General features: G+C 36.6%; 1 protein-coding gene across 1 annotated transcript; it reads right to left on the bottom strand.

Annotated features, from left to right (window-relative positions):
- Positions 1-2,589: 2,589 nt before the first annotated feature.
- LOC146725138 (cell adhesion molecule Dscam2-like) lies at positions 2,590-10,699 on the bottom strand (the record flags this gene model as incomplete). Its single annotated transcript, XM_085484220.1, has 6 exons — positions 2,590-2,732; positions 2,873-2,990; positions 3,092-3,238; positions 6,227-6,391; positions 9,396-9,746; positions 10,504-10,699. Coding segments are annotated over 6 exons (1,008 nt in total), but the record flags the coding sequence as incomplete, so codon positions are not given.
- Positions 10,700-11,832: the final 1,133 nt, after the last annotated feature.

The following is an 11,832-nucleotide window of genomic DNA, read 5'->3' as shown; positions in this document are numbered from 1 at the left end:
CTGTAGTTTTATAATTTATACATGTAATAAATGATAGTTGACTGAACATCTCGAATATTCAGCTCGATAAGTTGGCCTTATATTTATCACTTTGTTTTCAATATACGAGCGACAATTGTATTAATTTATATTGTAGTTTATATATTCTATTTATTAAGGTTTATTAAAATTCTTTCTTATATGACGCATACTCACAATATAATATATATTTTATATTTCCTGACGTATAATAAAATTGTAAAAATGTAGAGAAATAGAAACTACAATTTCAAGATAGAAATGTTAAATCAGTATCAGTTTAGTAAATTCGAATTCTTTTATAAACCCGTAAAACTGGCATCGTTTTTGTCGAGTAAATTTTAGAAATCGGCTGGCTCGCTAATTTCCGTATTGCTCGAGTTATCAGTTTTCAAGAATCGTTCGTCTCGACGAAATTGTGTGTCTCGAATAGTACACACATGCACATACACATAAACGCGTCTCGGATGCTCGTCGTGCATGTGTTCTTTTCCACGACGCAAGTCTAGGGTGAAGTGAGGGCGAAAGCTCGGGCTTCGTCAGGATCGTCAGTTTTTTGTGCCTGTTCAAGCCTGTTGCACGGACATTTTTAAACGTGTTTTCGATGAGATTTTAATACGTACGACGTAAGAAATAAATTCATCACATTCGATTATTCTTTTCATTGAATTGTGATTAATTAATTTCTTACGTCTTACGTCTTAAATTCCCATTGTAGATGCCTCTTTAACAAAAATCGGTCGTTGCGTGTAGACAAAAATTAACGCGAAGTATCACGTCGGCGATTATATTAAAAGAATTATTGCGACGAAAATTTTGAGAAATGTCGAAGTATCGTGTATTTTAATTCGTCGTATATACATACGAGGTGATAGTAATTAGCCTTTCGGGAATTGGCGAGTATATAAGTACGTGTCGGAAGTGACCAATGAAGCGTCCAACGATCCGGCTATCGTGTTAATTAGTGAGCGCGATCGTAATTATGTAATTTTCTGATCGATTCAAAATTCGTGTGAGTGTTCTTCATGTAAGAAGCTGAGCTCATATTAAACATGGATAAGGATACAAGCGATAAGGATTAAGAGCTTGGATATAAACGACACCTTTGATGTCAACGACTGTTGAGTCTATTTTTCTTGTTATTTATTTTATGTGAATAATTGACATCGCGCGAATTTTGTTCAATCCATTTGAAACAAAACTTTAAAAATCTAACAATTTAATCGAATAAAACATGCAATTCTCTTTGATCTTGCACATACATATGTATAAAATTTCGATTATATTATTTAAAGAATACTTTAGTTTGTTTAAAAATATAATGATTGGTTTTGTAAAATTGAACTTGATTGACACTCTTTTAGTTCTTTTTCAAAAATTTCGAAAGTTTGAAAAATAAATCGATAATCTCGCAGAAATAAATAAAAGTAACATTTTTGAGAATTGAAAAAGTGTTGTATTATAAATGAATTGAGCAAATTTCGAGAGTATGCAAACTGATTTAGTTAATTTTTAATTTGCAATGATTCGCGATCCCCAATTTATTCAATCGATAGCATTATTTGACACACTGCAAAGTTATAATTAACATAGTTATTCCATTTTAACAAAGCTTTTGTCATTAATATTTGCGTAGTGAATGACTTCAGCCATCTGATTTTCGAATATATTCAACGTGACCCTATAATAGGGTATTGGAATAAAAATATTAAAAAAAAAATTTGTTGGCATAAATTTATTGAAAAGATTTGCAATATTAATAATTTAATAACAAAATGAAATTTTACAAAATAATAAATAGATATTTATCCTTCCATAATTTAAATATAATCCGCGAAAAAGTAAAAAAATACAGATATAAAATAATAATATGAAGTTATAAAATTATATAAAATTAAATATAATATAGATATAAAATTAAATTTAAAGAAATAATTTGAGAGAGAAAAAATTAATTTTTTCGCGTAGCATAATATTAATTTTTAACAATAAATTAATTTTTCCGACTTTGATAGAAAAAATTCTTTCGATATTTGTCACATGCGACAAAATTCTTAATTTTCTCCATTATCTATAGTAGTCTATCTTGTCTATAATGTATACAGTATTGTAGATTTGAGATTATCAACGATCGTATTAAACTTGATCTCGTATCAGGAGAACTAAGGCCATTATAGGCAGTCGATTGACGATGCACAGGCGATCAGCTGATCGCATAGTCATGTGTTCGCGACGCGTAACTGACCTGTCTCTACGATGCGCGTATGAGTTCTTGGAAGCATTTACGTGTGTATATACTATACATACTCGAGTGATCAATGAACTAATCAAAAAATTGACTGAAAGGTATTTTTTGGAATATTTTCTCAATATCTTTGTTGTGTTAGAGACTTATTTATATTTAAAAATTTTTTAATTTTGTCAATTATTAAAAATAAATAAAGCTTCTCACATAAAAAAGGTACTGAGGATATATTAAAAAAAAAATACTTTAAATTAATTTTTGCAATTCTTATTCACTCTATTAACAATGTCACAAATGTGACATATTATGATAAAAAATTAATTTTCTGTGTGTATTTATTATCATTATGTCTTACAATTAGGCACAAGCATAATTAGGTATTCATATTGACTACAGATTCTCGCGAAATTGTAGAATGATTGCAGAATGAATGCTTATTTAATATTTCGCGATTTCTCGCAAACGATACCTAAAATTAAAAAAAATTTTTAAATAAATAAAACTTACAAAATAAGAGGCGATTTGAGAATCACAATTAGGTTTTATATAGCGATAACAATACTTTCTTTCGTGAGATCGCGCTTGTGGAGGATTTTCGCAAACACTTACCGATATTCCGGCGAAGGGCAGGCTTGTGCCACGCAGACTAATGACGTAGATTCGTCTTGGGCGACATGAACGACGCCGGAGTTTTCGAGTATCACGGGAGGCATTACACCTCTGTGATCTGTGAAGCAGAATGCAGAAAACTCGATGCGTCACAAGCGTTTCCCAGCGATGTGTGCACAGTAGTTTCTTTTAAAACTTATCGACGTTACCGAGACTCACCTGCTATCCTAATGTTGGCCATAGTGCTAACGACCACTTGTCTCGTGAGACGGTGCATCGTACGGCATCTATAGCCGTTCAGCTGGTCGCTGAACTCGAGGCTGTGTACCAGAAGCTCTCCCGTGGGAAGCAGGTGGAACTTGCCATCTATAAAATGTAGCGATCGAAAGCCATCATGAAATGTCAAACGTATCGAAAGAAGATCGCACGGTATACAGGATGTTATATATAGAGGATGTCCTAGAAAACTTACATAAATAGTAAAATATTTTCTATCAACTTTTGTTTATAGAGACTTATATAGTTTGTCTTGAAATATTAAGACGTAATTTCTCGGCAAATGTTTATTCTGACGATAAAAAATAGATATAAATTCGCGAAAATATTTCTGACTGATAAAAATTTTACAAATGTGTAACATTCTGTATATTATGCTATACATATATTATAATTCCATTAAATTATTAATTAATTCTATTTTTTCTAATTAATATTATATTTTGTGTTTCGCAATTAGTCGCAAAATTCGCGAGCCGGAAATGTTTCGGTAGAGTTCCGCTCAACGTGCATGAATAATACACGACTTCCTAATCCCGTTGTATTATTCATATCGAATGAATGTGCGGCAGCAATAATTGGGATCAATATTTTCACGATTAAACCGCGCCAGCATTATCCTTAACAATCGCGATAACGCCACACTCTGCCGGATTACGATATTTTTGGAGGACACGATTGTACTCGCTTGCACGATAATTACGCTAATTCCGTGGTTTCATCCTTGTCTGATCTGTACGTGACATAGGAGTACCCCGTTCTTGCCCCAAACTAAACTCAAGGTTTCCTTAGATAAGCCCGGGTACGACGCTTAACGACCACAATTATCCTAAACAGTTCGCCCTAGAAACTTGAATCTTTTTGAGATCTATGAATCCGTGATTAGATTGCGCGCTTAATTTTAGTACGTGCAATGTTAAGTATACGTTGTATATAAATATATACAATACGAGAATTGCAAATATGAATACATCCGATTAATATCAAAATTATTCTAATTTTTGCTGTGCAAAATAGAAGTGCGAAATGAAGTTTAAATGTATGCTTTCGTAAGAGTTATTTTTATTTTATTTTGTCTTATATTGATTTCAATAATTAATGTTGTTGTAAATTGAAAGAGAATATCTAAAATGCAAATGAAAAATATAATTACAGAAATATTTAATACTGAAAATTAAAGAGCTTGTTAAAAAAACAAACTTGAAAGATTAATTATTTCTTCGGAAATTTTGGGAGTTTTGTTTAATATCGCAATGCATTGTGTGAAAATGCTTTGATAAAAAGAATTCACTTTTAATTCGTCACAGAGTTTGTTATCACAATATTTTTCGGTAGGTTTTGATAGCGCGCAAAAATCCTCTATGCATTCAATACAAAATACAAAATAAAAACAGAGACGACAAAATATTTTTGCGTTTACTTAGGAAGATATTTTGTGTGGTTTATACTCTTACCGAGGTATATCGGTTATATACATGAATACTCACTGAAACATGATAGAATAGGCTAAGAGCAGCAGCTGCGAGATAAGGCAGCCTTCTGAATAGATTGCCCGCCAAATCAGGTGGACCGAATGGTCTATGTAGTTTAGGTATTACATTCGACAAAGAGCCTATAGCCACGTGATTCCATTCAAGATGGATACATGTACATGTACGTGCGCGTAGATAAGCCGAGTTATATATAATGCAGCGAATTACTAACTCTAACTGATATCGACACAATCGCGACATTGCATACGATGTGAAAAATGTTCGCGCATAATATATAAAAATTATTACATTGAAATGACTGTTCTAATTATAATATTGGAATTATTTTGTTGCACTCTGAAAAAAATGGCTAACTTGACTAAACCTTTAACTAAATATAATATTTTGTTTGAACATATAAAAATATTTAATTTAAATATAACATATTAAATCTAACGTGCATTTGACTTAAATACTAATATATATATATTCAATTAGCAAAGTATATAGTAATTTAGTTGAAAGGTTTAGTCAAGTTAACAATTTTTTTCAGAGTCCAATATTTACAATTGATTAAGATGACTCTCTTTTAGAGATTGCTATGCTCTTATAAAGTTTATAAGCATTATTATACGGTGGTACAGGCACAATATTCTTGTTGTAATTAGAATTTCAACTTAACGATTGCTAATTACGACTATTAATAAAATTGCGGAACGCAAAGTGTTTAATTAACATCTACAACTCTTCTCTATCTCGTGTCCTCTTGTGTATGCAATTTTCTGGGAACGACTCGGCGTTTACAGCAAATCTGATTAATCTCTGCGTGCTACTAATGAACGGATGTTCTCGGCGAGGTCGGCGTCCCCGACAATCCCGAATCGTGCATCTCGCTCCGTGCATTGCGGAAGGAGAGACGCCGCATTATTGTGGATATTAAATTTCAGCGGCGAGCGTCCGCGGCGGATATTAAATTTTAGTTCTCGCAGGCAATGGCCACATGGCCGAGTATAACATCGCGTACCAGTGACCGCGCTAAAATCGCCTCGTATTGTCACTATCGCATATATAATTCTTTTTTCGTTATTCGCCCACTGTTATCAGCAAAAATCTGCCGAAATATTTTCCAGGTTCGTATCAGTCTTTGTGGGCACAAAGGCTCGGTTAACGAAGCTATTCGGAGAGCCAGTTATATTTCATTAAACTGGGAATATTTGAATATATTTATAAAAATAAAAGTTAATAAATATTATATTATATATTCAGTAAAATTTATTTTTAGAAATGTATCTAAAAGTTTCTAATATAGTATATATGTATGTTATATATAATACTACTATCCGTTATTTTATTTTCGTGACGCGACTTAGTTCTTATTAATATATCTTGCACATTGCGGAATCGCAAAAAATTAATTTTTCTACAAATAATCTTTTCCGCGTGAGATCAATTATTATCACTCGACAAATCACTTGTATGCGGATATAAAACATCACGCATTTGAAATTATTCAATTAGTTAATTTTTTCCATCACAAAGTATTTAAAGTTTTGCGTTTTCGCATATTAAATAATACGTCCATCCGTGTAGCTAGATAAACATTTACCTCCTTGTAGCGAGGGATATATGTAGGACGAAGGCTCATGTAGCCAAGATACGACGCGCACCAAATCTTTGACATAGCTAGGTATGATGCAGCGTAATATCGCGGTACATCCCCTCGATGCTCCCCCTGTCACCTCCACGTCGACTTTGTATGCTTGAGCCACCACTGCAAACAGTAATAAAATTTTGCATAAAGCCATGTGTTTCAGCAATCGTGTACAAATTGCAAAAGAACGACTTACGTAACATATGAATTTTACTAAACCTCTTTGCTTAATAACAGAGATTGATATCTTATGAAAAGAAACATATTTTTTATATTACACGCCAAGTTTATAATTATAACGATATAATTTTTCCTGATTTTTTTTTTGTGGGGAGGAAGCTTTTTAATTATATTTTACCTTTCAAAGAAAATGTATTATTTTTCTCATAAAACTCCAACGTTTTATAAGAGGTCGGTGCTATACAAAGGATTACCATTATGTCGAGCTACACCGCAATCAACGCAACAGGAATTCTCGTGTGTCTGTGTCTCTCTAATTGCCATCGTAATGAAAAAGCAATCGCAGTCTTACTCCGACAGTCTCGTTTTCAATTACATCGCGCACCGCCGCCGTCGTCGTCTCGCTACATCGTGAAAGCGCGTTGTCCCTGTGTGTACGTACACTATGCACATACGCAGACGGGGTGTCGCGCACACGTCGTTACGACGCAAGCATCGGATGAATCTCGACGTCGCTCGGTGTCGGGGATGCGCCGAGGCATGAGGCGACGCGAGAGCGTATAACGAACGCCTCGGCGTCGTCCTCAACGCGTCGCTTCGCTCCTTCCTTTTCCTTTTTCCGTCCGTCGTCGTCGTCGTCGTCCTCTCGCGCTCTCTCGAGAAGCATGCACCGTATTCTCTTTCCGGAGATTTTATTTACGTGGAAATTCCAAGGGCGACGGCCGGCTCTACCACCAACGGTGCAGTCTGACAGGCCGACGTCGCGACGCCGAGAGACCATCCCCATCCCTCCTTTTTATCTCCCTCCCGTCCGGTTACGAATTCCTTCGTATATACGGAACCTCCCCCGGATCGCGCAAGGACTTTGTCTCGCGTTTTTCTCCTCAGCTTCCTGATTCTTCGCTTCTTCCGCTCGCATGCCGCCGTTTCCTCCATACGTTTTGTGACGCCCGCGAGAATGATCACGTTGGATCTCGATAGCGACACTCGGGGGATTTTTTTTTAGAGAGGTTGAATTTATTCTGCGCAAGATGTGTGATGATAAATTTTGGATATTATTTTAGAGTGGTCCGGATATAAGATTTATATTTCTTACTTTAAAGTTCTGAACTCTCAACGTGTGTATAATTATTTCGCGTGCGCTCTGTATATTCATAATATACATATAGATTTTTGAAAAATGTTTCCCTTTTTTTTTTTTGCAAAAATTATTGCAACAGCAACTTTTAACGCAAATCATCCGCGTAAAGTACGTCCGTTTCATCGAGCGCGCGCGCACGCGGGATAGAAATTTCTTTCGTTAAACCCAAAGAGCAGGAAGTAAAGTTTTAATTAACGGTCACACGTCCAAGCCAGAACTTTATGGCCGCGAGGGGGTTAGTTGAAAATCCTGAAAGCGCCGAGTCGACCTCGCAGCTGCCACGGATTTGCATTCAGATTGCGCTTTTTTTTTTTAAAGAGGTAATTACACCGCGCGCACTGCGCGACCGGAAGAGAGATCTGCTCGCACCTCATCTGCATCGGTCGGCGAACCTCGTTCAGCTCTAACACGCCTGTTTCACACGGGTGCGGGACTTTGTCCTTTCGCGCGATCGGCGCTTCCTTTCCGCACGAACGATTGGATTGTGTTCGCGTGTGAAAACTACCATTTAGAGGAAATGTTTCTCGCGGTGAAACAGCTCTACGGAAAACAATTGGGAAATATTACTTTCGAACCGCCACATGATAATAGTGAAACCGTTAAAGGTTACGATAATGACGGTATCATTTTGCAAAGAGACACGAAGGTACACTTAAATTTCGTTGTGAAAATAACTTAAGTTTTAAATTTTCTAAAATTTTTTCACAAGTAAAGAATTAATATATTGATACATTTTTCAGTCGAGAAAGAAAAATAAGTTATCGAGTTTATTTTTTTATTTTTCAATTTTATCGAAATGCATTGTCAATTATTTCTTTAAGTGGAGTTAGAGCAATGTCATATAAATTCTTTTGTACAATGCCATTGTAATGTTTTTGCGGCAATCCAATTGCATTCGGACGTATGCGATGCGAACGTTCGCGGTCCGATTGTGGCCTGTGTGAAACCGGCCTATCCACGATTCCGCGTTTTATCGCACGTGAGAGGCCACCCCCCTTCTCCTCCACCCCCGCCCCTTCCATCCGCTCTACTGTCGCAATTACTGTTGACTCGCGCCAAATATTCGCGGCATTCGCGTAATCCGCTTAATAGACTTTTCCAATGACCCGGCCGCGGGCAAAACTCTAATATGACGGCTATTCCGATTACGCATTTGGCGTTCCTTAATTAAAGGATACCTCGGTAAATAACGAATGTAATTGCGCAGGCGAGCGGCGCTAATAACAAAAGTCGCAATGTTATCTTGTAAACGATTCCACAACAAGAATGATAAAACGTTCGCGGCGCTTAATGGTAATTGGATTCGCGCAACAAATAGATGAAAGAGAAAGTTGCTTCATAATAATCATTAACTCTCCCGGTCTTCATTTTTGCGTTATTTATATATGTACTTTACGCATTATGTAACTTACAAAAATTATATAACCATATTTTATGTATATTAAAAATAGAACTTTTTTCATTCTTGATACACGGAGAGAATTTTTTCTTAGAATTTATTCTGCGAAAATCGTGGAAATCGCGCGAGATAATATTTTTATAAAAGTTCCTCCGATTAATATTCACCGCAATAAAAAATATTACAATGTATACATATATAGTATAATCAAATTAATTGAACATAGTTTATATATATCTTATTGTGATAAATATTAATCAGAGAAACTTATAAAATTCTTCCAATATCGATAAAAATTGTCCCACGATTATCATGTGATATTGAGGGTAAATTCTAAGAGAAAATTCTCTCTGTGTAGCGTTTGATGAATTTGATAATTTTCGACACCCGAATTTTGTGCTCACCTGCTCTGACTTGTACATCGCGACTGAGCACTCTGCCGACCGGATTGCTCGCCACGCATCTGTACGCGGCGCTATGAACGTCCTGTCGATAGGCCGCGGCCGGAAACGGCAGAAGCACCAGAGTACCATTTCTGAGCACTCTCCGCACGCCCGACACATCGTTCACCGGATGCCCGTCCGCGGTGGACCAGTCGATGTTGGGCGGCGGACTTCCGGAGGCCGTGCAATCCAACCAGGCGCCGCTGGAATTCGAGAATTCGATCCTCGATGGCGGTTCCAGCACGAAACTAGGGCCGCGTAAATGCGCGTCGAAGCCGTGCCCGCTCGCGGACGTTACTATAGCAGCTGCACCTGCAAAAAGAATCGTGTTCTCTTATGAGATAAGATTACGATATTCCATAGAGAATTGTTTTTTTTTAAATATATATTGGAATCGAGGGGGTAACCACTAGCTAAAATGTTGTCCCACAGATTGCATGATTTCATTTGATTTCATGATTTCATCTAATTACAAACGATTTCATCTGATTACAAATGGATTTTTTTCATTACATATGAAATCATTTCATAAAAGTAATGATTTCATTTGATTACACAATGCATTTTCGTGATTGCACATGTAATCATTTAGGATTTTATGTGACACATAAAATTATAAATAGCATTTTATCTTGAATTTGATCGCAATTTACTACGGAAAGTGCTCGTGCCACACATGATTTCATCACAGATTTCATAATGATTACACATGATTCCAATGATTACACGAAAATTCAAAATGATTTCTGCTGACTACATATGATTTCATTATGATTTCTAATGATTCCGCATGATTTCATTTGACTTTATCAATTACATCTGATTGCAAACGATTACATGGGATTTCATAAGGATTTCATAAGGATTTCATAATGATTTCGGGGACACTGTCCCACGATTACATTAAGTGGTTACCCCCTCGATTGGAATCTATAAAGTTGCGAGACGCAAATACAGACACTCACGCGCACATATATAGCTGGGGAGATTTCGATATTTCTATCTCTATTCTTCGGTGAACGTTAACGGACAGATTCAATATAACACGATAGATATGAGAGATACGAACTCGTAATACACGACAGACGTTGTGCGAGAATACTTGGACCAGTATTGGAAGGCCGGAAGTGAGGGATATCACGTTGACGGCCAGTCGTATCAAGCGGAAAACAGTTTGACAAGTTCCAAAGTGGATTAATCAACGTGCTTAGCGTGCCTAGTGTCGCCGATCGAACGGTGCCGTTGCAACCAATACGTCGGGCAAGTTATTCTCCTCGTATAGTGCGGTGCGCGCGCGAGGCGAGAGACACCCACTTCTCGGGCGTAAATGCTTTGATCGGGGGCGTGAAAGCATGAGTCAGCAACTACTTGCAGGCTCCTCTCTTGTATCGTTAGCGGGCGCCCGGTTATTAACTCTCTCTCTCTCTCTCTCTCTCTCTCTCTCTCTCTCTCTCTCTCTCTCTCTCTCTCTCTCTCTCTCTCCGCCCACCCAAGCTGCATCCTTCGTGTCAATGTTATGGCAAAATTTGCTACGAGTCATAGGAGTCGCGATAAATTTCGGCCCGTTCGCACAGTTAGCCTACATAGCCCGTGTGCTTAAACTTTGAACTGCATTGATTAACTCTCATAACTACTATTATTCGGATAAATCATCGTCTCGGCCTTGTAATTCATACACTCCTATAAATTATCTCGATATTCGGATATAATCGTTATCGATTTATAAACGTTGCTATCTATTTAATTCTTCGATATATTGATTTTGAATTTATAGTCTGTATTAATTTTTTGGTTTAAATCCATGTCGCTATTTTTCTCTATCAGTTTATAATTGCGCTATCTATTTGATTCTCCGATACATTATTTTTTGATGCATTATTTATAGTCGGTATTAATTTTTTGGTCTAAATCCATGTTGCTATATCAATTGCTCAATTTATAATCGCATCAATTTATAATCGCGCTATCTATTCAATTCTCCGATACATTTGGAATTTATAGTCAGTATTAATTTTTTTTTGTTCTAAATTTATGTCGCCATTCTTAAAAGCTCGATTAAACTTTCGCGAGCCAACTTGCATTTGTACCTTTCAATACTCGCAATTAATTTAGAAACTGATAAACGTTAAAACAAACGTAGCTAATTGCGCTGATTTACAATTTAAATTGGGTAAAACGGAACGGGTATTTCCTTCTCCTTCTCTTCCCTTCTCAATACTATACCTATAGAATATCTCGATCGCGACAAGATGCGGGGTTCGGAAAAACGCGAAACTCGTAACGACATTCGCGCCCATTGTAATTCGTTTATAACGACGTTCAAGAGAAAGAGAGAGAGAGAAACGCGCAGGGCGAGTATTTCGACCGAATTTTGTAATGCTGTCGCGCGTGCATTGCA

The sequence above is a fragment of the Nylanderia fulva genome, unplaced genomic scaffold (assembly GCF_048542155.1).
Source record: "Nylanderia fulva isolate GAGA-0341 unplaced genomic scaffold, ASM4854215v1 Scaffold1020, whole genome shotgun sequence".
In the NCBI taxonomy this organism is placed as follows: Eukaryota; Metazoa; Arthropoda; class Insecta; order Hymenoptera; family Formicidae; genus Nylanderia; species Nylanderia fulva.
Note: the sequence above shows the minus strand (reverse complement) of the source record. Positions and strands in the feature narration are given on the sequence as shown.